We start from the raw sequence: 27,879 nt of genomic DNA on the forward strand, positions 1-27,879 counted from the left end.
GATTGTTTCCAGTCAATGAAGTAATTCTTATGGCCCTCTGGACCACGTTGATGGACAATCAGGTGTCCTCTACCCCCACAGTGAGAAGCACTTGTCAGACATGTGCTGATGGACTGTGTTGACGCCGCTGGGCTGCACTCAGCATCAGAGAGAGGCAGCGGGCTTCGAGCAGCTTTTCACACTAAACACCAAAACAATCCGCGAAGCTCGGACCAAAACGTTTATTTGTAAAAAAAAAAAAAAAAAAAATATACATGAGTCTTCATCCTGACAAAGCTCGTGCTCTGATGCCGCCTACCCAGCGCACTTTGCATAGATACCGTCCTTGCTTCCGGCATTTTTTTTAATAGGCCAAACTTAATGTAGGCTATGGCTATAATGCAAGTTAACTTTTACTTCCTTGTACACACAGATAGAGGAACTGACCGTTTTGCGGCTGGTCTTTTTGTCAACACTCTACATCCTCTCCAGCTTCATTTCATAACCTTCAAATCATGATCAGATAGAAAACAAGCGGCAACTTTGCACAGCTGGGCAGAATCGTTTTCACTTGTAAAGGTAAGTTGATGCCTTTTGAGATCGCGTTAAAGTGGTGTGTCAGAGTAAAGTCAGAAGGGGAAATCCGCTGGCTGCTGGCGGCGTATCAGCCGGGCTGCAGATGATGTGTGTCTGCGGTCCTGCGGCCGGTCACGGCGCTGATGCACCGGCTGCAGGCGCGCAGGCAGCAGGCAGGAGGCGGCTTGCTGCTCCCACCCTGATCCTGCCAGCACTCTGACAGGTGGAACCATATGGAAGCTTATTTAGTTAGGGGGGAACAGGTAAAATAGATAGTATAACTAAAAGCAATATGGTGACACAAGGTTGCAGCTATAGCGCATCATTGTGTCAGTCCTGGAGGAGTTTTCATTTCTGTTTTTATGGTTTGAACGAGAAGCGGTCGGTGTGAAGCCTGAGTGACCTCCTGCTGGCTCTGGTTGTGCGCTCAGATGTGCGTTTATACAGTCCAACACGGCAGTCCTGCAGTAAATCCTACACGTATGAAGGTCCAGGAACAGTTTTTGTGAAAACTCATTTTTTTAGAGAGGTGCTGATTCAATTGTGTGGTCATTTAGGAGGCTGTAGTTTGGTTTGGTTCTGAGATAGTTTTGTCTATTGATGGAACATTAGATGGATTGGATCCATTGATCACGGTGCCTTCACGAGCTGTTTAAAAAAGGGGGAACAGCCACTGAACGCGGCTCAGCACCGAGTATGAAGAGCCTCTCTCTGATGAAGGTAGTCCGCACTGCTGTTTGGCATAACGGAAGAAACAAGGGACTCTGAACGTCTGAATAATGAGCTAAACATTAACAGCAGGCTCGTCAAAGTGTTTTCATATCCTGAAAACGGTTGCGCCGGTCAATAGTTTCAGGTTTCGTGGCAGCTTTGCTCTGGCTAACACATTTGCGGGGCGCTAGCAAAGCCGCTCTACCTCGTAGCCCGGCATTAGCACGAGTATCCGCGCTTTCAAACGTGGACACAGAGGTTAGCGTTAGCCCCCGGCGAGCCGTTTGGTGAGCAGCGTGTGACTGTCTCCCCGCTCACTGTTTGATTTCCTCCACCAGCCCCTCTCTGACCGGGTATCCGGTGCAGGCCAGCTCCTCTTCCAGCTCGAAACAGCTGCCTGTCGGTGGAAACTCCGCTGACGAGAGCTGAGAGCGAGCGGCTCGTAAAAACAAAAGCAGATAGCTAAAAGACGCTAAAAAGCCTGAGGAGCAGAGGTGGGACATAACTGCTGTGTGTTTCCAAGCGATCCTTCCGCCACAAGAAAAAGAGCTGGCACACCGGGACATGCACCACAGCTCTCGTTGCTGTCTTCTTTCCTCCACCTTCATATTCAGTGTTTTTATGCAGTGTTAATTACTTTTAATTAAAATCATGTAATGAACTTACAAATCAAAACTTACAACTTTTGATTTGTAATGTTGATAAGGCGCATTAATATCGTGTTGAACGCTCGGTTTACTTTCGCCTTAAAAAAGAGAAAAAAGACGCTGTGGTGGTGTTGCAGTCAGTGAACTGTGGTGACACTAAGTTTAGCCCACAGAAATATATATAAAAAAGTCATTGCAGGGCCACTCTGGTGAGACTGTAACCACTGCATCATCTACTCCTGTGGCCTGAAGCCAGTGTAGTTAGGGCAGTTTTGACCATTTGACACCCAGCATGAAATTCAATCTTTTTGTGCCTAACCAGAGGGCCTGCAGCTGTGTGTGCACATAAGCATAAGCACCAACAGAGCAAACATGTTCACGCACAGCACCATAGATCATATAAACACCGGTTTTCCTGAAGCGTGTGTGTTTGCACATGCATGACATAAACACATATGGCTGTATGGGCACAGTGTGTGTGTTATTTATCACTGCTGCATCAGTAGGATTACATTTGGTAGTCTAATTAAGGCTGCAGTGATCCCAGTGGGGACAATCCCTTCACAGGGGTAAAGGTTTCAGCAAGGAAAACCGGGGCAAGAGTTGGGTAGTAATGTCAGTTTCAGGTTTTTGTAGTGTATGCATTAGTGTAGGAGAAGGAAGGCAATAGATGTTCTCACAATGAACATGTGATTTGACATTTATTAGTGTTAGCTCTATATTACTATTAATGTAACTGCATTTTGTTGTGTCAGTACTTGTACTCAATATAAAGTTGAATCTAATGCAGTCTAATCTAAATTTAGTGAAACTATGCAGTCATTTTTATAATGAGGTGCATCAGAGCATTTTCTCTGAAATCCTCCCTGGACCTGAAGTGTATATTTCTTTTCAATCACATCTTGATATGAAGAGAGGCAACTTGGTGCCAAATGATTTATTTTATTTTTATTTATTTTTTGCATTCATTCTTTTTATTAAGTCGTCTCATCTTTATTTACTCATTCATTCTCCTCTCTATGCTCTCCACAGCGCCTTTTTTTATTGATATTTAAAACTCCACAGAACTCTTTCTGTGTCACCGTCTTGTTTTGATATCTCCGGTCATTTGCAAGTTAAATATTAGGTGCTGCGGCGTACCAGGTTGAACACCCTTCAGCACTCCTCTCAGCTCCACAACTCTGCGCACACACTATTTCTCAGTAACTCTTTTTATCTGGCACTATCACTGCACTACATATTCCTACTCTGTTTGAGCCGTTAGAATGCACCGTACCAGGGGATAGTACGTCATATCAAAACCACCCGTCCTCTTTAAAACCAACTCCTGTCTTATACACCTTATAATCATCGAGCAATATACTAATACAGTATGTACAACATAAAATTAATGATTAACATAGAGGAGTGAATGTGTTGAAACAGAGGCAAGAGACTGATAATAATAAAATGAACTGAGGCAGAACGAGAGCTTGGTCATAATAAGATATGTATCTGAGCTCTAATATTTGCATCTGATATTAATACTGCTGTCGTATGTGAAGAAAAGTGGGTGATCGTTCTAATGGCCCTCAGCTGGAGAGGATACACTGAAACATGTCCCATTCTCATGGATGTGAAAGCTCAGAAAAGGCTTAAGGCTCAAGGATGAAGTGACTTGATTTTGGTGGTCCGAGGTCACTTTAACCTCACAGAACATGTTTTTAGCCATGACTCAAGAATTCATTCTCTAATTATGACAGAATTTCACACAAATGTCTCAAGCAATAAATTTATGACATTTTCTATCCAAAAGGTCAAAGGGTCAACGTCATTGTGACCTCATAACCTTCTGTCTATTCAACTCCACAACTCAGGAACAGAGGGGGGGATTGTGACCATATTTCATGTTTGGTCAGATGCTGAGTTGGTGACACTAATCTTGGGTCTCCACCTTGAAACTGTACTGATTGTAAAGATCTTCTGTGCTGCCTGGTTGGAGATGTGTGTGATGCATCCACGTTTTATAATTCGTAGCTTCTTTGCAGCAGCATCTATATGTGAAGCATCGCAGTCCACCGTTCTGCATGTTAGTTGGATTTTCAGAGCTATCTGTGCTTTAGCAAGTTGGGTAGAATAAAGAGATGATCGTAGATGGATCACCAAAACTTTTAAAGGATCCAGCACATGAACAATGAATCAACATCCTGTTGACACTGGTCATAAACAGGGTTGGGGCTGCAGCTAATGATTGTTTTCATTATGGATTAACCTGCTGATATTTTCTCCAGCAATTAATTGTCGGCCAAAGAAATATTGGAAGACAGTGAAAAATTAGAATCCCAATTCCCTGAGTCCCAGGGCGACATCTTCAGATGTCTTGTTTTGTCTCACTAACAGTAAATAACAACCAATTGAATCTTATAAGAAAAAGAATACGAAATTGTGAAATGTAATAACTAATAAACTAAAGTAATACTTACTGGTTCTATCTATTTATAATCATACAATATTTTACTCTATGCTGTTGTAGTTGACGGTGTCATTGACTTTTACTACTTTTAGTTACTTATACGTACAGTACTTTCCTTTCCTTGCTGCTACCAATCACACCACCATGTCACTTTACTTGAGGTGATGTTTCACTGTTAGTGCAAGTGCAACACCAGCTGTGGATACTGTATGTGTACTGCTATTGCCTAATTGCTATTGTAATTTTGAGTTGAGTTGCTCTGTGTCGGTTCCTATCTAATTCTATTCTTATTTTTGAATTTATCTACTTTTTAACTGAACTTTTTTTTTTTTGCTATTTTCTAAGTTTATGTAGTTATTTGTACTTATTTCTGTGCTGCTGCAGTAACTGCTCATATCTTAACCCCCACATGCTTTTAAAATTTAAATACCACTGAATTTATAGTAGTGAAACATTCACCTGCCTTCAAGTGAAAAGCAATAATAGAGATACTTTGGATGTGACACAGTGATGAGAGGTTAACGGGCCATCATACAGCTCAGTTTGTGCCTGCAAGCAATTCTACGAAATCACCAACTGGACCTTTCTGTAGCTAGAGTGGGATTAGAGGTGGTGAAGTCTGGAAGCAGTGAAGATCTACATGAAGGATGTTGTGTTTCTGAATCAGCTGCTGGTTTCTCTCCTCTGCCAAAACCAGAATGTGTCAGGCAGAGATCAATCAATTAATCAGCTCCTATGTTAGCGTAGCAGAGTGCAGAGGTGGGCAGGCCGGGCTTCATCTATGAAGCTTTTATCAGAGAAATTACAGGTGAAAGTTAAGAATGTCTTTAATACTATAGTTTGTGGTCCACGGTACCTGTGGTGTGTGTGTTTTCCTTTTGATATTTTCACCCATTTTCACAATCTATTTTTCTTCAAAAGATATAAATGTTGCATAATCTTCTGGAGGACATTTTCACACTCTGTTATTTAGAAAAGGAACTAAATCAATTTGTCTTCACCATCATGTAATAAAACAGAGAATTGAGGTTTAACATTTAAATAAATAAATCTGATCTATTTTAAAAATGACATTGCTATAAAAAAAACAAATGTGCTGTCACATACTGATGAGAGGTGAGAAACAAGACACAGAGATGTTTCAGTGATACATCTTCATCTACACCATTGACTGTTATTCAACAATAATGATGAAATAAGATGCTTCCTTTTCACCTCTGTCCTGTGTTACGACTGAGATCATTCCGCGCTGAACTCTGTTTTTTGTGACTCCTTCAGACCTACAGTTCAGTTTGATTTAAAGTGCTGCAAGGGGAAGCTTGATTATGTTTTAAGGCCATTGCAGGATCTATTGATGTGTCACAAGAAGATGGTTTCACTCTCAGGCTGCTAGATGTGTTAGTGTAAGGTGCCAAAAGCCTTAAGCAGTTTTTTTAAACAACCAGTAACATGAGTACATGAGAAATGGTGGATTAGTGCTTGCGAAATAACACGTTCCTCTGATGCTCAATGCTGAACCTGGAACTGCACAACCCTGTAGACCCAGTTTGTAGAGTTTATCCCTCCAAAACATGTTGGTGTGTTGCACATTAGCGTTGTAAATAAAAGAGCAAAAGACCAGAATTTTTTTGTTTTGCCAATAATGTCAAGCAAAACTTGATCGGAAAGTTCAGAGGACACAAAAACATTTCTTTGGCTTAACTTCATTTGCTTTTCATGTATTGATGAATGACCAGTTGATTTAAGGGACACTATAAAGATGCAGAATTACTCTTTTGGCCTCATAATAACCCTGATGACATCACCAGGGTTATTTTCTCGGACTTGACAAAGCTCATCCAGAGCTTGTACAACTGTTTTCATAGGATAAGTAGTGCCTACAAGCTAACTGACCTTTATGTGAAAGACAGTGTAATTTCAAGCTTCCAACATGTCAAATCTTTTGAAAGGTGAGAGGAATAAAACTTCTCCTGCAGACTGAGCTGCATGGAGCTGATTTCACTTTGCAGAATTTCAGTAGCACTTCATAATATAAACATTTTACACCTTCAGCAGCAGTTGCAGTAGTTGCGGTGAATGAGCTGCGTCTCCTTTTTGGCCTGTCTCAGCTGCAGATATGGCTTGTTGGGGGCAGCAGGGCGAGATGACGGAGTACAAGAAGATTCTGATCAAACGGGACATGGAGATGGGCGTCGTCATGACGGTGTTTCGGCAGAAGGCGGAGCGGCTCACCGTGCAGGTCATCATGGAGACCCGGCAGGTGGCGTGGACACGCACCGCCGACAAGACTGATGGTGTCTGTGAGTATGCAGCATATTTTAAAATACAGTGACAGTATCTCTTCAGTATTAAAACCCCTGGGCTGGTAAGCTTTTGCAAAATTAGTTGATTGACTAGTTGATATATTACTGATGACTTATAGTCCTTTAAAGGTGCCCTGTGGAGGTTTTTTTTTGTTGTTGTTGTTGTTGTTTTTACACGTTGAGCAGTTTTTTTTTTTTTTTTTTGCACTGTATCATACACAAAAAACAAGGACACACATGCACGCACATTAGCATTGAGGCAACTTGATGTAGACTCCTGCCAAGAGTTTCACTCTCTTTCCACTGATCAGCAGATGTTATTGCACCTGCAAAGGCAGGAAGAAGGTGAGTCCAAGCTAGCAAATGTGAATGTTAAAAACGCAAGATTCAAAATATTCCAATATGTATGAGGAAGGAAATGCTCTCAACAGGTTTGTCACATTTGAAGAATGCACACAGTGTGTTTTGCGGAAAAAAGTACACAGGAGTGTTTGTTCACAATAAAACTCTACAGGGCACCTCTCATTCAACTTCACCATGATTGTATTGTCCTAATGGCAGAACTCTTACAGGCTAATAAAGAAAACCCCTGCAAACTAAAAGTCACTTTACGCCACATTTTCTCAGCTAGTTACAAACCTAACATCCAAATTTATACCAGTTTGGGATCTGGAAGGATGTTTGTTGCATGCTATTCCATGTTGCCATTTTGGAAAATTATACAAATATCCATGCCCTAAAGAACACTAACTATAGTAGTAATCTGAAAATGCGTGAAACTGAATCAGAGCCAAGAATGAGAGACAACTCCCCAGGGACACACTCCTAATTGCCTCCTTCAAAAATGATAACCACCAAAAATGTGTGCTGTCTTTCAGTGGACCTGTTTGAGATCAGAGAGGTTCGTCCAGGGAGGAACTCCAAGGACTTTGAGCGCTTTAAAGACGGCAAGGATAAACACGATGAAAATACCTGCTTCACAATTTTCTACGGCTCCCAGTTTGTTCTCAACACCCTCAGTCTGGGAGGTGAGGGCTTCATGTGTGATTCTGTCCTCAGTTTTGGAATTACCTTTCATGAAAAGTGGATTTCTGTAGTGTTCTGTTTAAACTCCAGCTCATTTGTAGGTCCGGGATATGCTTGATGTTTTGAAGGCCAACCACAGAATTCTGAATGAAAACCTCCAGTATGCTGATTTTGCAACTGAAAGGACTAATTCAACATTTTGGAGGCAGTTACATGTTAGAGCTATTTCTTGACTTTAAGAGAATTTATCCATCCGACCAGAACGTCTGTTATTTGGCTATTGTGCGGGTTGCCAGATATGGTTGGTGTGCACAGATTTTGGATTTATGTTAAACTGGCACAGTCACTGAGCCTAACTCAACCTTAAACCTGAACCTGGTGTGTGTGTTTTTACATGCACTCTGGGCAGAGAAGGCCAGCCTGGAGAAGCCAGGCTTCATGCTGAGCTACGTTAACTGTACAGCAGCTCTGTAATGAAGCACTTTTACCAAAATGTTGAAGTATTCTCTTAAAAGACTTACCCAAAATGAAAATTAGTACGTGTCTAGGTGGGAGTTCTGTACTCAAGGTGCACTACTCTGTGAACCACAATGAAGCACTGAGCAAACCAAGAAAGTGATGTTAGGTCTGGATCAGACCAGAGGCAGAACAGGTACCTAACAGTTGATACAGTATGACTAGTTGTTCCATTTGCACTTTGCACTTTGTCTTATTTTCCATTCGATCAAGTGCTTTGGTGCAGTATAGTTTGTGTTCACATTGTCTGCTCAGTGCACCAGGAAGTGTGTTGAAATGTTGAACTACTCTCCTCTCGTGAACAAAGAGAACTCAAAGGCAGAGTGTTTCCAACAGAGCGGATCTGTCCCTTATGCTTTAAGAGCAGATCCACTGCTCATCATCCCACAGTGATAAATGTCTGCTCAGTACAGTCACACTGTCTGTGTTCCTGTGCAGCTGATTCTGTGGAAGAGGCACAAAAATGGCTGATAGGACTGGAACTGCTGAGGCAAGAGACACTGGCAGCTCCAACGCCGGTTCTCATAGAGAGGTAGACACACACACACACACACACACACAATTATTAAGGATGAAGACTCATCCAATCATTGATGCCTCTCTGTTATTTTCCCTCCAGTTGGCTCAGAAAGCAGATGTATTCAGTCAATCAAACCAAAACAAACAGGTACTGTATATATATTTATTTATATATATGAGTAGTATGATACGACTTGGTCATTCTTTCTGTCAGTCTGTCTGTCCCATTCTGGCTGGTGGAGGCAGACAACCGTGAGGTGGTAATTCTAGTGTACCGGGTGCATCCTCAAAGGTAGCGTTTGAAAAAAGCGTGAGAAAACCTGCAGGAACTTGTTGCACTTTGTGGCTGCTGTGAAAGATCACAGCTTTTGTAAAAGTGGTGAAAACTTTCAGGGATCATATTCCAAACATTCCACACACTAGCACACCTTGACTGCGCTGTGGATCATATTTATGATAAACGTCAGTACACACGATGCATTGTGTCTTTGTGTGTCTTTCCCAGCCTTTCCATGAAGGAGCTGAAGGCTCTGCTTCCTTTGCTCAACTACAAGGCCCCCAGCTCCCGTGTTCTCAAAGACAAGTTCCTGGTACTCTCCTGTCCATGCCATATCCTCATTGTTGTTGTGTGTCATGAATTAATGCACATCAATGCATCCCATCTATCGTAACAGATATTAACGTGACCTGATTTAGAAAAAAAAATCCGCTCTCGTTAGCTCACTCATTTTTATGTTCTGCTTTCGCAGGAAGTGGGAGCAAAGAAAGAGCGGCTGGATTTTGAGCAGTTTCATAAATTGTACAACCACATAATGTTTGAACAGAATGAGGTGAGGCTGACTTGATCCCATTAAAGTAAATGTACACTGTATTTGTTCTTGTACATATGTTTATCCAGCACATTCATTCATCTTGTTTTTTAAACTCAGATCCTCGATGAGTTCAAAAGGGAATCGTGCGCATTTATTCTGGGGTGAGCTCGTGTTTCTCTCATCTTCCCCCGATGCGAATGAAACTCAGCTTGTTAAAACGCGTTGAAGCTGGTGAGCGTGGTTTGAGTGTCTGCCCTCTTCCGTTATACAGAAACACAGATAAACCAGATGCTTCAGCGGTTCTGCTTCATGACTTCCAGCGCTTCCTCATCTACCAGCAAAAGGTAAAAGAAGCTACGGTGAATGATTAGTACACCAGACAGGAGAGTTGTTGGTGAAACTTTGCATGTCTGACTCATTTTTTACCTGCTCTTTTGTGCCTGTCAAACAACTGTTCCCTCAAGCCCTTTCTGGCTGTGTTTTAGACTTGTGTGATCCAAATAATTTAAATAATTAATAATGCATGTTGCAAACCTGCAGTAAAATGAACCATAATTTAATTATTCAACCCATATTATGACTGCATGCAAACAGTATGACAATTAACTTACATTTACACATATACATATTTACATAACTATAGTGATAAAAAGTCTGTTTCAGCTGTGTGATCTATATTTCTGATTTAACTTGGACAGTGGAGTGTTTGCAGTTTTCTTAGTTAATAAAATTAAGACTTTATTTTAGTGATGTGGTAATTGAGATTTGAGTTGGGATGCAATGTTTTAGATTTTAGCAAACAAGTTTAATCATGAATGAGAATTTAATTGAAGAAAATTATTTGGCGTCCAGTTTTTGGCAGCAGCTCTGTGGGACAGGCAGCGTGCAAAGCCGGTGGGCTTCACTGGAAGGTTGTAGCTGAGTGCCATCAGCATAAAAATGTAATGAGATGAAATTATAGTGCCCAGAGTTAACCCCTAAGGTACTCCAAACCCCCAAACTCCAAGTTGTGGCCGATGGTGGGACATGGTTGAGTCTCAAATAAATAAATTACAAGTGTCATTATCATATTTTCAAATTCTGTTTTCTTTACCTATTTCTTTACATTTTCTGTACATATTCCCCCATGTTATGTATATTCACCATTCATCATCACTTTAGGTACCAGCTTCTGGTATCAAATTCTAAGTAAATAATTTATTAACCACATCCTACCTCCATTTGAACGCTTGGTTTTATTTATAGTTAGTAGATATGATCTCATTGGAGAGCAGATTCTTTGCGGTGGAAAGATAAAAAGATGCTCCTGTCATTTTTTGGATTTTTTAAGACAGACACAATTTAGTTTATAGCTTATATTTATTTTTGCCAGTTTGAATGAAACATCATATACTTTTTTCAAGACAGGCACAGATAAGAAAGCAATTCAATGGCAGCTTGTACGACTGCTGTACTGTCTCTCTTCTCTGTGCCCCTTCATCCCTCAGGAGCCCTGGGCCAGTGATCTGAACCAGGTCAGAGAACTGATGACCACCTTCATCGACGACACCATGAGAAAAACCAATGATCCCGAGTTCACCGTCAGCGAGGTATTCTGCTCTGTGCCTGCACGTGTTGTGTGTGACAGAGATGGAAGATGTAGCAGACTGTGACACCGTATGCAAGCGTTTCATTGGCGTACTTCACTGTCACATCAGCCATTCTGAGCCTCTCCTCTGCAGTTTGTGTAACACTGAACTGAAGTTGGCAGGAAATGACTAAATAGTTATTTGTAGGGAGGTAGTTCAGTGGCCTACACAAGAATGACGTGTTACAAGTATGGTGAAAATTCTGTTTGGCTTGAAAAATACTAGTGAAAGCTTTGCTGCGTCTCATTTGTGCATTTGTCCTCTTCCAGTTCCTCAGCTTCCTCTTTTCCAAGGAGAACTCTGTGTGGGACGAGAAGTTCTCAGAGATCAGCAACCTGGACATGAACAACCCTCTGTCCCACTACTGGATCAGCTCCTCACACAACACGTCAGTGTGGCTTCACACACGCTATTCAAGTTATCTGCTGTATAGTGACGCACAGTTTTACTGTGTGATTGATCATTTCAATACAATGTTGGCATTATTTTGCCAAAACACAATCCAAGCAGAAACCCTACACCAGAGCTGCTCAGTGGAGTTTGACCCATTCGAAAGACACAAAGTGGAGGCAGGAAACACAGCACTAAATGACTTTATCAACATTTCCACCTTTAGAAGAGATGGAGTTTAGAAAGTTAGATCCAGAGTGGTTTTAAGTGACTTGGCAACACTAAAGGTGTTCTTAGTAATGGAGTTATAAAGCATTTCTTAATTATTTATTAATATGAATTATCAGGACCAATACATGATGTCAATAGCAGGGCGACAACACATGACCATGGTTTGAATTTTGTGAAATAAATGTAACTCAGCATGTTCCCTGTGTTCTTCAACAGCTACCTGACAGGTGACCAGCTTCGTAGCGAGTCGTCCACAGAGGCCTATGTACGCTGTCTGCGTCTGGGATGCCGCTGTGTTGAATGTGAGTATGTAACATCCCCGCTGTGCTACACTTAGATCATGCATGTTTCTTAGCTGGATAAATAATGCTCTGATCTGTCCAGTGGACTGCTGGGAAGGGCCCGGGGAGCCAATCATCTACCACGGGTGGACCAGGACGACCAAGATCAAGTTTGAGGATGTGGTCAAAGCCATCAACGATCACGCTTTTGTCGCATCAGAGTAAGAGTCACAAAAAAACACTGTCACTACTGTATGTGTGTGTCTTTCACACACACACACACACACACACGCACACACTGTATGAGAGCGTTCACAGTTGTCTTTCCGGCTGATACTGAATCTATGTATAACAACATTATGTTCTTTCACCTCATTTAGCCAGATCGTTGTCACATCTGAATGTCAATATCACTGGTTAGATAAAAGTGTTAATCTCATGATTTATTTTGTTACAGGGCTGCAACTAACATTTATGATTTTTAGAAAAAAAATTCAAAAGTGCTCTTCGCAATTTCCCAGAGTGACATTTAAGATTATAAATAACGAAAGGAAACAGCAAACCCTGGCAATGAAGACATTTTTGCTTAAAAAGCGACAGAATTGATTAATTGATCAGCAAATAGTTGGCAGTTAACTTCCTTTTGATCGACTAGTTGATTAATCAACTAATCACTGCAGCTCTAAATTCTTGTATTCAGTTTGTTCAGCCCCATTCACATTGTTGTTCATATTATTTGGGGATTGCATGTAATTTCTTTAGCCACCCTACTGTATCTACTCTTATATTGTAACTGCAGAATTTTGTTGTGTTATTTTTTTTCCCATATTATTCCAGTCATTGAACTAGTTCAAACCATTACAAACATTACAAACTCAATCCCCAATGATTTTTGTGGTTCCCAGCATTTTGCAAAATGTTTTTGACTAAAGAAAAGCTAATGAGCCACTTTTGGCCCCTTGTTTTGTCTGTTTCTTTCTTTTCTTGCATCTTGATGCATTTTTCTCAAACGCATCTTGATAACCGTGCCTCCTGCTCTCAGGTTCCCAGTGATCCTGTCCATAGAGGAGCACTGCCCTCTAGAGCAGCAGCGTCAGATGGCTCGAATCTTCAAAGAAGTGTTTGGAGACAAACTGCTGACTGACCCTGTGGAGCAGATGGCTGAGCAGCTACCTTCACCTACACAGCTGAAAGGCAAGATCATACTCAAGGTACTGAGTGTGTGTGTGTGTGTGTAGATATACTGCTGTGTCATTGCAATTGGTATATCAATGAGAAAAGGTTTTATTCTGTTTTGTTGCCGTTGCTAAAGGCCATGACTGTGCTCTCCTTGTTGACCATGTGCAGCACAAGAAGCTCAGTGTGGAGGGAGCAGGAATCACTAAAGACTTCAGGAAGGGGCAGAAAGAGGGAGACCTGGAGATCTGGGACCCTGTGGACCAGGTACTGGTAGAGGGGTCAAATGGGTATGGTAAGGTACCTGAGGCTCCTAATGCTGGCAGGTTCGACTGCTTTGTGTTCAAGCTGGTTGTCGACTAGAAACCACAGGTGAAGTATTTGATATGACATAAGCAAAACGTGAATTGAAGGCAAAATGCATGCAAGTAAAGCAAAGTTTACAAGTAAGTGTGGTGATTATGTAGGTCTTTTTAAAAAGTTTGTCATTTCCAACATGCTCAGCAGTGTAGCATGAGTATAGAAAATAAACGACCACTGTGTAAAAGTGGGAGAGGAGGTGTTACAGTGGGTGTGTCAGTGATAGTTATGCTGTGCTGGCCAACACACCTCCTATAGTGAAGCCTCCCGAGCGGTGACGGTGCATCGGTGTTCATCGTGATCAAACAATATACTGTCATTTTCATGCACCTACTTAAAACTGCCTTCATGTCACACTTTAGGTTAGGTATCCCAAGTTATGTTTCTCTGATGTGACCTTTTTCTAATGTTTAGAGCTACACACACTTGTAAATGATATCTGTTGTAGTTGGAGCAGCAAAAGTAGCTCCAGTCTTATACTGCACCCCTGCTGATTCTATAGAGGATAATTATCCCTGAAACGTCACTATTAATTTGAAAATTAGCATCTTACACTTCCTGTAGGTATGTGTGTCATTGCTGGGATTCCCTTGTTGATATAAAAAATACTTAATATTTGAACTTCAGTGAGTCATTTCAGTAAAACTATGGCGTGTTGCTCTGAAAAGCTCCCTGTGTGAGCGGCTTGTTTGCATGTGAAGTTAAACATGTAAATTTTCATTTCCCTTTCTCAGCGATGGAACAAGCACTACTGTGTGATCTCTGATGACAAGCTGTACTATGCAGAGGAGTACGAGCAGGAGGAAGAAGATCTCAGGAAGGTAAAAGAGAGAGAGAGGGGAAAGTTTACCAGCAAGTTTTTATGGCATCGTTTCAATGTCAAATCAGTCAGCTGGTGCTGGTAATGCACAAAGCATCAAGAAAAGGCACAGAAGAAGAAGAGTGTTACACAGCACCCATGGATGGAAACAATGCAGGTGTCAATATATATATATAAAAAAATCATTCAACTGAAGTCATTTTATGATAATATTATAATTGTTATTTTTATTATTATCAAAGGCTAATCGTGGATTTTAGGCCCAGTGCTGACACAAAAGCAACATGGGAGAAACAATTCTGATAATGATGTACAGTATGATATATACAGTGATCATTTTCCTACATTAAACAGATACTGTATCATGTGTACATATGAAAAAAAGCTGCTCATCTTTTTCAGAACCACTATACAGAGTCCTGGTTTCATGGCCGCATGAAGGAGGGCAGGCTGATGGGCGAGCGTCTGATCTACGATTACTGCGCAGAGATCGGGGGGAGAGATGGCACCTTCTTGGTCCGAGAGAGTGATACCTATGTCACAGACTTCACCCTCTCCTTCTGGTACCACATCCAAGTTCTTGATCTTGTGGTCAGCCCAACCAAAAGCTTGAGGACTGTAGATTTTTTGTGTGAAAATTTTTTGTTGCATTGTTGCATTTCTAAGCCATATTTTGAGGAGCCATGCTGGCATAATCCACATGAAGTATTAGTATTTGCGTCGATCCTCTTGGTTCAGATACTGTATGTGACAAGTCAAAGCGGTGTGCCCTTGAGAAAGAAAAGATGGCCATGTTTCTTAGAATAGTATGGCACCATTTGGGGACATAGTGTGGAACCAGTCTGGGGACAACCTTTTAAGCATTGCACCATCCTGTTGTCATGTGTAAACTCACTTTATGTTTCCAATTTGATTAAAAAATTTTAGTATTTTGATTCCCAAACTATATCCGAAAACCCAGCCCGCGAAGGCAAAACCACCGCAAGCTCAGAAAGTGCAAATTTTACAATGTTCTTACTTTTATTGCTTTCACAAATTGCGTAATCGCTTTAAAGCAAATGTCCTTATCTGTAAACGCGTTTTCTTTGTGCATTTCAGGCGGGGTGGGAGGGTCCAGCACTGTCGCATTCGCTCGGGTTCTGATGGGTCACACACTTACTACTTCCTGACGCCAAACCTGCACTTTCCCAGCGTGTACGCTCTGATCCAGCACTACAGAGAAAACCCGCTGCGCTGCCAAGACTTTGAACTGCGCCTCACCGACACCGTGCCGCCGCCCAACCCACATCTACGTGAAGGGTATGTCATACTGTATATAAACCCATTCCCATACATTACAAGGAGCTAGATACACATGATAAAATGCATTATACGATGTAAGATACCACTTAATTATGATGCCTTGATATAATTTTTCTTAATTAAAGCATTTATTCTGTGTTCCCCAACATTTAGACGGATGTAGTGTCATGTTTTATATATTTAAATCTGAACCTTGTGTGGACATAATGCTACAGCAGAATAAACAACATTATCCATATAATCGAGGAAGCTTCCCAGCAGCATAAAAAACAGTGTAAATTCTGAATAAATCAGCCTGCTGATGTACAGATAACATGCAGCCTCACTCTTACCACTGGAGGCCATTCCTCATTACCAGGTTTCACACATCAAAATACTTGTTTATCCTTCGGATTTACCATATTTTTCATACTTGAACTATAACAAAATACTGCATCCACAAGCATCTGGACAGAAAGTGTTACAGTTTTTATTTTATGACTCCTTGAGATCTGTGAACAGACTTTGATGTGTAAACTGAATTACAGGAATTCCCCTTTAAAGGCAGCTAAAATCAGAAATGTTAAAACACTATATTGGCTAGTTTGTAAAAAAAAAAATATATATATATATATATTATCCTTTTCTAAACACAGTCCCTTGAGCCACAAGACAAACTGGCTCTGTACCAAGGCTTAGTTTATTTAGTTATTTATCATGTTGTGTGCATTACTGTACAAATGCACATGAGAATTTGAATGAGGTTTTTATACTTTGGGAACATTACCAGGAATATCAGATTCACTATCTTTTCACCTTCTTCCAGTCTTTGTGCTAAGCTAGGCTAAACGTGTCGTGGGTGTGTCTCTGGACACCCGGAAATTAGATATTTATTTCCTCATCTGACTCTCATCAAGACATGTTAGGGTGTACATGTAACTGTTAGTGAGCTGGTGTCGAGTACATTACAACCTGTTGTTCAAACAGTTTGATTTAATCAGGTTTCATGTGCAACAAGGACTGCAGAACAGTCTCAAGCAACTGAAGAGCACTTCAACTAATCCCTCTATACACTATGTATATATACAGAGCTAAATGTGAAGGTGCAATGGTTTTCATGCTGATACTGTTGTAGTGGTTTGGTGAAGTTTTACCTCTGTGTCTGAATCAGCCGCACATGCTGTTAGATGCGTTCAGTTTCTCACTTTCACTCTCATACACCCACAGACGCATAGTAACTCTTTCCCTTCTCTCTTTGTTCACTTCATTTTTCCATTTAAATGCGCTTCTGTTGCACGAAAGGAAAAAACATCTCTTTTGTCTTAGCAGCATGCTGTAATGTCATCTGACACATACCACCACCATACTCAATGTAGTTGAATACTTGTGTGAATACTGGTGTATACATGCAGTATTTTTGACAATGGTCTTTGCACACACACACACACACACAAACGCGCACACACACACACACACACACACACACACAATGTAACTGTCCCTGTGTGTGTTTGTGTGTGTGATGTGCAGGTGGTTCTACAGTAACCTGAGCAGAGGTCAGGCAGAGGATTACCTGCTGAGGATTCCCAGAGATGGAGCTTTCCTCATCCGACAGAGAGAAGGAGAACCGGACTCCTTCGCCATCACATTCAGGTGCAGTGACACTTACGACTTTACTCCTCTTTCACTGCTTTGTGTGTTTTTTTGTTCTAAATTGAAGTTCTCCCTCTTTCAGAGGTGATGGTAAGGTAAAACACTGCCGGATCCAGAAGGAGGGCAACATGTACCTGCTGGGCACCACGACAGAGTTTGAGAGCTTGGTGGAACTGGTCAACTACTTCAGGAAGAAGCCACTCTATCGCAAGATCAAGCTGCGTTACCCCGTCACCCCCGAGCTGGTGGACCGCTTCAGCACCGTGAGTTACTGGAGGAGACAGACGAAGGCCAGAGAAAATGTTGAGCATCACTGTAGTAATCAAAGAAAAAATGGAGACATAATAAATTTAATTTTATAAACAATCCACCGGAAATATTGTAAAGCTGAAGCTATTTCATGTTCAACTTCTTAGTTTAGCATGTTGGCATGCGGACATTTGCTAATAATCTCTGAACAGAACGTCCAGCTGAGGCTGATAAGAATCATTAGCTTTGCAGGTATTTGGTCATGAACCAAAGTATTGCCCAAGCTGAAAATTTGGCCTGATGATTGCTTAAGAAGAAAAGTCAGAGATCACCAAAATGATTACAATTCACGGTGAGGAGGACATGAACAGCTGAAACTAACTTCATGGCAATCCATCCAATAGTTGTTACTCTTACCTAACAGTGTCAACCTGCTAAAGATGAAAAAGATTAGACTAAAAGTTGGGGTCACTTAAGTCATTAACATTCATCATCTCTGAACCACGAATGTCTGTAGAAAATGTGCCAGTCGATTTAGTAAAGTAGATGTTAAAATATTTTCGAAAAAAATAAAATGAAAAAGAATTTAAAAACAAACACCCTCCAATGTCTTCAAAGCTGTCGAACTTACATTTTCTATCTTGTTGTCCTGCAAAATAGTCTTCAATACATCCTAGTCACCTTTTATTTGCTCACTATTGGACATTTAAGGCCAATATCAGTTCAATATATGCCTCTAAACCCAATAACATGTTGTAAGCGATGGCTGGCGTCTAACAGTGGAATGTGTTTCACAGGAGAAAGACTGTGCCTCCCTTTACGAGATGAAGACATACGTGGAACCCAATGAGATTGAACCCTCACTGGTGTGTATGCAAACTATATTCTGTCAGCTTTGGCTGGCCATTATCTTGTGTGCTTTCCTTCGACATTCGTGACTGTGTGTGTTTGTCTACTTTAGCCTAAAAGTACAGTTCGGGCTGTGTATGGCTACCAAGCTACAAGGCCAGATGAGCTCAGCTTCAGTAAAGGAGCTTTGATACACAATGTATCACAGGAGAGCAATGGATGGTGAGTCCACACAAACACACATGGGCAGCTATATCAAGGATTGGTAATGATTCTTTAACATACCTTAGAGATTAGACCCTTCTATGCCGCTGCATCTTGCATGTTCATCTGCATATACTTGCCAAGACTTGGCTGTACCGTTCATCGCCCCCCATATTCTACTCACTACAGGCGGAAAGGTGACCACGGTGGAAAGGTGCAGCTGTTCTTCCCATCTAACTATGTAGAGGAAGTGTCCAACAACACCAAACCTGACAGCAAAAACCAGGTGAAGATTAGAATTTAGGTCACAGTTGGAGTGGAGGTTCGTCTGCATAGAGACTGACTGAGAATAATCTGTGTGTGTTTGTGATGTGTGAACAGGACATGGAAGACAACCCACTGGGTGAACTATGTAAGGGTGTTGTGGACATCTCCAAGTGCAACATCCAAAACTGTGAGTTATTTTAGTGTCTGGACATGCTTGACATTCACATACAGTCATATATCTCATTCACCACAGACAGAAATTTCCACTATCCTCACAACAGTCATGTTGCTTTTCCTAGTAGTTAAAAAGCTAATTAGCAAGGCTTGCAAGCTATAAAGAGCAACTGCTACGTAATCAAAGTAATATTACTGCAGCTGGGTGTCAACTAAACCAACATCGGATAAGTCTTGACATTTTTATTTAGCCTTCAATGTTCATGACCCTTTTACAACAGAAGAATAGACATCTTCTTCTTTCCTGCCTTTTGCTAGAACATTGCTACATTTCCTGACACCACCACCACAATCTGTCAATCAGTAGAATAGCATGAAATTACTGGAGTGTGAATTGCATCATACCCGTGCTTGTGCATGTACTCGCAAGTTTCCCTTTTTGTTAGTAAAGCATTGCTCCACTAGTGGTCACAAACCCCTAAAGCCTGATTAATTGCCTTGATTGGCAACATTTTGCCTCTATTGCACAGTTCACAGTAGAGATGCAGACCAAGGAAACCTTTAAAGGAAAATTCCTGTAGATTTCAACCAAGCCTATTTCCCATAAATGCGGCCAGTGTGGGTTGTGCTAACTTTGCATGAACTACCTCTGTTTCAGAGATTAAAGGAAACAGGGACTCACACACAACAGCATGTATGGGGGCAAAGTGCACAAGCTCTCACGGCTTTCCAATGACATGATTTTTACATGAAACATCATTCATCATTATGCTGAGCATAGTGTACACAGCTGTTATATGTGTAGTGTTAGAGAGTTAATCCTGACACACTGAGAATTCTCTCTGAATGCCATTTAGCTTATTCCCACATGAAAAAAAAATGTTATTTGCCTTTTGAGTGTTGCACATGCTGTAATGATGAATGTGGCGTCCTGTGGTTTAATCTGTAAAAGTCAAGGGACTGAGTCCAAAATTTAGAATGGGATTCAAGTATGAATTGTCTAAAATATGGAAAAGTATAGAAGCTGTGCATCCCTCTTCACCCTCTCTCTCACTGTTCGTCTCTTTGATTCTAGTGAAGATTGGTAAAAATGGGAAGCCCCACGTGTTGACCCTGCAGGACATGGAGCAGGATAGTCTGCAGTTTGACCTGGCAGCAGGCTCTGTAGAGGAGCTGTATGAATGGTACAAGGTGGCCTGGGACATTACTCAGAGAGCCATGAGCAAGCAATACAACAGGGAACAAGAGGTTTGTATCTTATGGCATATCACAATATATGTAGTGGTGGTAGAGCACACCTCAAACTTAGATTGATATCTAAACCATGTTGCGACTTTATTTATATGTATATAATCACATTAGTTGTGACTACATCCAAGCCCAGTATATGACTGAAACAGCCTACATACTGTATAACCACAATGACGTGTTTTACCGGTGGTCCGTCAGTATGACTGTGCAAACAGGAACTGACTGTTTGTCTGTCGAATCTCAGATCAGACAGCAGGAGGAAGTGGAGAAGAAGGCAGAGGTTGCCATGGAGATGTCGGACCTGGTGGTCTACTGTCAGCCACGCAGCAAGGAGAAGGACCGCTTTGGTAAACACATGCAGACACACATACTGAGCAGCTGTGACCACAAGCAACGCGGTCGTGCAACTAAGGCCCGAAGGGACGAACTTTACCACAACTTCACAGTGAAAACATACTCCAACGCAAGCAGTCTATACTCTTAATGTGATTTAGAGCAGGCTAGGAGTTTGCTTTGTAAGATTTGCTAAGCTTTGTAATTCAGCCACAGATCTCCTGACCCCCCGTCATGAAAGAAGATTTACAAATACATACTACACTCTGATTTGCTTCCACATATCTTAGTCTTAGACACTGAAATATTTTGATTATGATTAGACCAAGTTTCTATAGCAAAGACCTCTGGAGAAAGTTTGATACAATTTACATTCACTGTTCTCCCCATCTATGTGTAATTAACACCTGACTCAGGCCACAGCTGAACTCTGCCAATTACATTAATTGAATTATTTTGTTCACACAATTCACACAACAAGCTTTATATGTAGAAACATTGTATGTATGGAAAAAATATAAAGTATGACTCATTAAGGACTCCTGCCTTTAATACTGTTGCTCCACCAAAGGTTAAAAAGAGGTCGACTGACAGAATCTCCCCGTGGTTTAACAACAGCACGAGAATCTGTCGAGCAGCTGAAAGAAAATGGACGACAACTGGGCTCACAGTTCACTGTAATATATAAGAAAGAAGCTATGACTGTCTATAACAAAGCAATACGTCTGCTGCCACTTGGTGAAATCGTCAGAGAGCACAGTTTGTGTGTCCATAGTTATGCAGATGACACACAACTGTACATCTGTGCAGAACCAATGATGTCGCATTTCTGATGATGGGGAAGAGATGGGAGAACAGAAAGGCACATCTGTGCATCTGTGTGTCAGAATCCAGTTAGAAAAGGCTTGAAAAACATGACAGGCAATGGCACAATGACTACCTGTAATATATAAAAAAAACTCTTTGCATGACTAAGACCAATAATAGGCAATGTAATGAGCATACAGGTGACCAGTGAGAAAACAGTGCATTTGGTTTTGCAGTGAAACTATGATGACAGGTGTTTTTTGTTTTTTTTTGTGGTCTATTTTCAATTAAGGAGTCCATTCAAATAGAAGATGAAAGCCTTTTTACCTTTTAAAATAAGCGATGCAATTGCAGAATTTCGGTTAATATTTCAAAGTGTAATATGGAGTTTGAAAGTTTGATCAAAAAGCCTTTTGCACTGTACTGGACAAATTCATCCGTAGGAAATGGAAATTAAATACTGATACTCATTTTCATTCTGTCAACTGATTCAGCGAGGATCTGCCTTCACCGTTCTTTCACCACAACTCAAAGTTCTGCAAGAAGCAGGATGTGACCAAAGGGAAAGATCTGAAGACTAGACAGCTTCCTGTGTCACACCGATCTAAATTTAGAAATGCACTGAATAATACATAACCTACATCCACATCACAACGGTCTTTGTTAGGTGACTCTGTTGTTTTACTATGCTTTTTCTATATTTAGCAGTTATTTACATAAGTCATTTACTCGTACCATATCATTAATGCAGTCTAAATGGTTCAGAAACTCAAGACAGTCACATCATCTTAACCAATAATGCGGCCCTGCAGTGGGTGTCAGGCTGTGCCATCACACATCTGCTGAGCTTTTTTGGCTTTTTGACAGGCAACAACATTCTGTAACTCTGACCTAATGTGCCTTTAACTACCTTTAAAACCCACACTCATCCAAGCAAAGAGCAGATACTCTGCAGCTTGACCTGGCCTTCTGTCTGCTTTGGTTTAACTACATTAGCTGAACCCACTGGCTTGATGGACAGTTTCATCTGAATACTATGGTCCATTCAGAAGTCGAGCCACTGTCACAGGTATCAATACAGTTCCACAAGCCATACAGATACCTACTAATTAGCAAACCCACTTCTTTGAGAAGCTCTTCCATGCCTGAATCATCTTGACCGGCCTTACTAAAGAGAACAACATGGTTTCAATAATTGTCTGTAAGTGAAAGAGTGCAGGCAAGGCCACAGGGTCATCACCACAATAACTGGTACATTGTTCAGCTGGACCCACGACACATAGGAGGCTCAACAGTGTTTCCCAGCATCCCAGAACAACCCCTGCACCTGCCTCTGTCTATAACATCATCAGCTACAACAACAATATGTTCTGCTACCTAGCACGTTGCCACCGCTGGCTGCATGCTCAACCCACCAATCAACAAACCAAGCAATCTTTCTCTGCATCTTAGCACGCAACAAACCTGTCTGTGACATCACCAGCTATGACATCATCAGCTAGCACAATCAGTAACTACATGCTAAGATAGCTAGCTGCCACCAACAACCAGCCAACAACGTGTGAAGCCAAAGATATTCCGTGTACCCACCAAGTATCCAGTTTCAGTCCAGTTTATCGATCTGTCAGCATCAACTGATAGGAGCTGAAATCAGCTGACCATCACTGCTCTTTTCTCTGTCTCTAGACAGCTACAGCTACAAAGAGATCCGCTCCTTCGTGGAGAACAAGATCCCAGGAAAGAGCCGCACCAAAGACTTCCTGCGGTACAACCGCAAAGCTCTGAGTCGGGTCTACCCAAAAGGTCAGCGTGTGGAGTCCTCCAACTACGACCCTTACCCTCTGTGGGCTTGCGGCTGTCACATGGTGGCTCTCAACTACCAGACTGCAGGTACAGAAGTTTATCCAGGCTGACCTCCCAGAGAGGACTATTGTAGAGGAACTCGTTCAGGTTCCATACAAAATTCTTGCACTCTTGTCTATCCATCCATTTTCCATTTCCACACCTGCTTTTAAACATTATGAAAGTCTTGGATATCAACAGTTTTGTGAATATGTGCAAAAATCACAGCGACAAGGGAATAGTAGTGGAATTTTAATTGGAGTGGAAGTAACCCTAAAACTGAAGCAACTAAATGGAATTCAGCCATCATCCATTTTATTATTTACACCTGTGCTTTCCTTACTTTACTTACTACTCGACTCACGCGTCAGTCTTAGTCACACAATGACAATTTGTCATATCAGCAGGGGAAAGTGGCCTTTGTACAGTCTATTCACTGGAGGTTGACAAAGGAACAAGGAACAGGTGTGAGGCAAGGAAGGACAGGTGTGTAGGGAGGAGCAGGGTCAGATGATTGCCAGTGGAGGTTAACTCCAGAGGGACAACTGGTAGTCAGATGAGGAATGGCAGGATCTGGAAACTTTCATGAAATGCAAGGCGGAGAGGACAGTGAGGTCCTGAGGCAGGAGCGGGGGTGGGGGAAGAGAGGCAGAGCAGACAGCACTTGCTGGCGTTTTAGCCGGAAAGATGTAATCAACTGTTGCAACCACTTTGGTTCCATCATCTCTTCTTATGTGGAGTGTTTCACTAAGATTTTCACAATGTGTATGTATCCGCCCAGATAAATACACCCAGCTGAACAGCGCCCTCTTCAGTGTGAAAGGACGGACAGGTTACGTGCTGCAGCCGGAGCTCATGCGCTATGATAGCTACGACCCTCAGCAGGAGAAGAAGAAGGTCAAATACAACATTGTGGTTAGGGTACGTCTGAACACAAACACGCATTTATTAGTAACTGGCTAACAAGTCATCATCATGAGGTCATTATATTCAGGTTCAGGGCCAAGTGTAATATTGTGACAATGACTTTTGACAATGTCAAACTGCATTATCATGTTAGAGGAGCATGATGCCCTTTAGCTCAGTGATCAGGAGAGAAGTTAACAGCATTGTATTTGTCTTTTGCAGGTGATTGCTGCCAGACACCTTCCTAAGCCTGGCCGCAGCATCGCCAGTCCATTCGTGGAGATCGAGCTGTGTGGACACACAGAAGAGAAGTTCAAAACCATCGTCTATCGTAAGCAAAGGGGAAGTGGGGAGGATAAACGGCGAACCTGCGAGATGGAAAAAGGGTAGAATTGATGAGTGAGCGGTGCTGTCGTTCTCCTTGCTGCAGGTGATAATGGTCTGAACCCCGTGTGGAAAGCCCCAGCAGAGCCTGTTGTCTTCAACGTGTACGAGCCTGAACTCACCTTCCTGCGCTTTGTGGTCAATGAGGAGGACATGTTCTCAGACCCCAACTTCCTGGCTCAGGCCACATTTCCTGTCAAAGGCATCCGCTCAGGTAGGAACTCACTCATGCTTTAGAGCACAGAGGGCCAGAGCTGCTCTCGTTGTACTCCTTATACTCATGTCATACTGCCCTTGCAAGAGTGTTATTTTACTGTATATTGCTTTTTCCTAGAGGCAGGCTACACAATATTTTATTACTTCTCAGTTTTACCTCATCTTTTATCCCTTTTGAGACAGCTCAGATTCTGTATACAACAAAGAGTGGACAGAAATCATTGATGTCAAACTGTCAAATGTTTCTTCCTTCATTTGACATACAGTGTTACTTTCACCCTCGAAATGTGAATCCATCACAGTGAACATCAGGTCTGCCTGTAATGTTTTCTGCCAAAGCTACCAGACTCCATTCACAAATACAGTTGTTTTATCATCATAAAACGTACTTCATTCAAATGTGACAAACAGCAAAACAACAAAATGAAACTGGCCAAAACCTTCCTGGTCTGACTTTCCACTGTTTCAATAATCACCACCAACTTGTCTGAAATAAACTCTTAATTCACTGAATCAGGAGAGGAGTGAGAGAGAGGACGGACATCAGCAAAGCAGTGAAAACATGTGTCAGACTTATTTTCCCACTCAAAAAATGTTTGATATACCCAATCAAACAACAACTTTAGAATTGGATCATATATTTACATTTACAATATGTGTTGACACTGCTAATCAGCATACCATATTGCAAGTGTGATTCAAGTGTGTTTCATCAGAGTACCACAAACTTACTGACACACAGCAAACCTGGAGCATGAAAAGTGTCCCAGCATGGAAGCTGGATGTGTAGTCTGCAGTGCACCTGATGGGTACTCACAGTACAAGCAACAGGATCCAAATAAAGTGTGCAGAGAGGACTCCCTTATAACAGTTTGATGTGATTGGTTGATATTGTAGCATCATTAACAGACTTAACTGCAAACAGAGTTGATTAAATGTTTTCCTTTTTTTTCCCAAACAGGTTACCGCTCTGTTCCTCTTAAAAACGGCTACAGTGAAAACTTAGAATTAGCCTCTCTGCTGGTCTACATCAATGTACAGCAAGCCGGGGTGAGCAAACGCACGCAGCACACATCACTGTTGATTTACATATGCCCGCAGCTTGACTTCAGTCTAGAGGCACTTCTGAGATTGTGGTCTCGTGACCCTTGTCATTCAGAAAGCGGAGGAGGAGCTGTACTCGTCCTCCAGCCAGCTGAAGAAGAAGCAGTCTGAGCTCAGCAGTGAAACCTTCCTGTACGACACACACACCAACATTCAGCGCTCCAGCGAGAGGCACAGGTTAGCCTCCTTCTCACAGACTGTGGGGGAAAGCCAATGAATGGTGGTTAAATCAAATGAAATGGGTTGAGGTCCTAATTATTTGTCTTTTCTTTGTGTCCCAGGACAAAAGAAAAGAAGATAAACAACAGTAAGAACTACTCCTGAGGACTCAGCAGAACCTCGCCTGTCCACCTCCATCCTGCCTGGGCCATGGAAAATGCCCACCACAAATCTAATGTCACCTCCCTCTGCTTCTCAATAATTTGTGATCTGTGCAATTACGAGTTTTCTATTTGTGACATGTTATAATTTTTCTTTTTCATACCAAAAAATGACAAAAATCCAATGTTCCCTCAAATAGCTATATTTATTTAAGATAAGAAACGTATGATCTTTCCTGGGAAATGCTGGAAACTATGAACTTAAGTAGGGCTGGGTGAGGCAGGTTGAGGGAGGGTGAATCATGTATCTCCTTTATGAGGGATAAGATGTGAGGTTGTAACATTTCCCAACAGACAGCCGGTGTGGTGCCAAACAATTCTGCATTCAGTCTGTACTCAAACTATACAGAATATTTATTGCCAGTTTAAGAGCAGCGACCACTGAATGAAGTAACTGTTTCAGTGCAGAACAGCAGACTGTTCATTGACTAAGGAGTGTGTGTTGAAATTATTATTTTTTTGTCTAATTTCAAGTGTGAAACGACAGATGTGGAATGTGGCGTTCAGGCACTGTGTGAGTCTGGTGACATGAAAGTTGTTTTTGCTGTGTGTTTTCACCAGTGTGACATTATTTTCTCAGCCTGGTAATGTGTTGTATCCTTGAAAGAGAGGTCAGATTAATGAAAACAGGTGACTTAATGTAATGAGAACATTTCATGGACTTGATTCAGAGGCGTCATGCCAGCCAAAATTTTTGGAAGGGCACAGTTAGAGCAGCAAGTGACACTTAACTGTCACCTTCCCTGAAAAAGAGCTAAATTTTGTCTTCACCTTAAAACTTTACAGGGCGTAAATTCACATAAAAAGACTAGATCCACAATGTAGGTGACTGTAGAGAACAGAGAAAATCAAGCCACAGATGAAAGGAACCTTTCAACATGGCAACAGCTGCAAGTTAAAACACGGTGCAGAGGAACCAGCGTGAGTACAGATGAGACTGTGCTGACATCACAGAGCAGTGTCTGCTCCATTGCCAATAAAAGCTCAGACTGAGCAGCACCAGCCAAAGTATGTATAACCCTTGTGTGTGTGTGTGTGCGTGCGTGCAATAATCGCCACATGTAAAATTTTCATGTGATTCCTTAACATCTGTCTGACGGCGACTAACTTTAGCTGTAAGCAGCCAATGATAATACAAAACAAGCTATTCCTGTATTTCTCAGATGCAGTAAAGTGTGTATAACCGATTACATTTCATTTTCAAACATTTGAAAAGAGATTGATGCTCCACTAATCACCTCAGTAACACATCCTGAACCTGTAGCCTTAATGTCCTGTGGTCAAGACATCATTACAAGAATAGTTTGACTCGTGAAATAAAATGATCATAGCTACATTTTATGAAAGACTAGTAGTAAACTAAAATATAAGATATTAAAAAATCCAGATATGAAAAATCTGGTGCCCCCCCCCCCCCCCCCCCCACCCCCACTTTGAATTGTCATACCGCCTCTGACTTAATTGGAGGCCAGTGTTTATAGTTTTTATGTAATCCCTCTGTCACCTTCTTATGGATTAAGTCAATAAAGTATGCTCGGTGAACTACACCCTA

General features: G+C 41.6%; 1 protein-coding gene across 1 annotated transcript; it reads left to right on the forward strand.

Moving 5' to 3' along the window:
- The first annotated feature begins 366 nt into the window (after nt 1-366).
- LOC121607968 (1-phosphatidylinositol 4,5-bisphosphate phosphodiesterase gamma-2-like) lies at nt 367-27,879 on the forward strand. The gene is made up of 33 exons (XM_041939044.1): nt 367-558; nt 6,474-6,665; nt 7,547-7,696; nt 8,649-8,742; nt 8,830-8,877; nt 9,235-9,319; nt 9,479-9,559; nt 9,659-9,702; nt 9,813-9,885; nt 11,029-11,130; nt 11,439-11,557; nt 12,007-12,092; nt 12,175-12,292; nt 13,114-13,282; nt 13,419-13,514; nt 14,342-14,428; nt 14,830-14,990; nt 15,526-15,726; nt 17,239-17,361; nt 17,444-17,624; nt 18,408-18,476; nt 18,572-18,681; nt 18,853-18,949; nt 19,045-19,117; nt 20,180-20,352; nt 20,600-20,702; nt 23,182-23,385; nt 24,119-24,258; nt 24,466-24,574; nt 24,674-24,841; nt 25,805-25,893; nt 26,003-26,124; nt 26,229-27,879. Exons 2-33 carry the CDS (start codon nt 6,482-6,484, stop codon nt 26,269-26,271), a joined length of 3,702 nt encoding a protein of 1,233 aa, XP_041794978.1. The 5' UTR covers nt 367-558; nt 6,474-6,481; the 3' UTR covers nt 26,272-27,879.

Source organism: Chelmon rostratus, chromosome 6 (assembly GCF_017976325.1).
Source record: "Chelmon rostratus isolate fCheRos1 chromosome 6, fCheRos1.pri, whole genome shotgun sequence".
Lineage (NCBI taxonomy): Eukaryota > Metazoa > Chordata > Actinopteri > Chaetodontiformes > Chaetodontidae > Chelmon > Chelmon rostratus.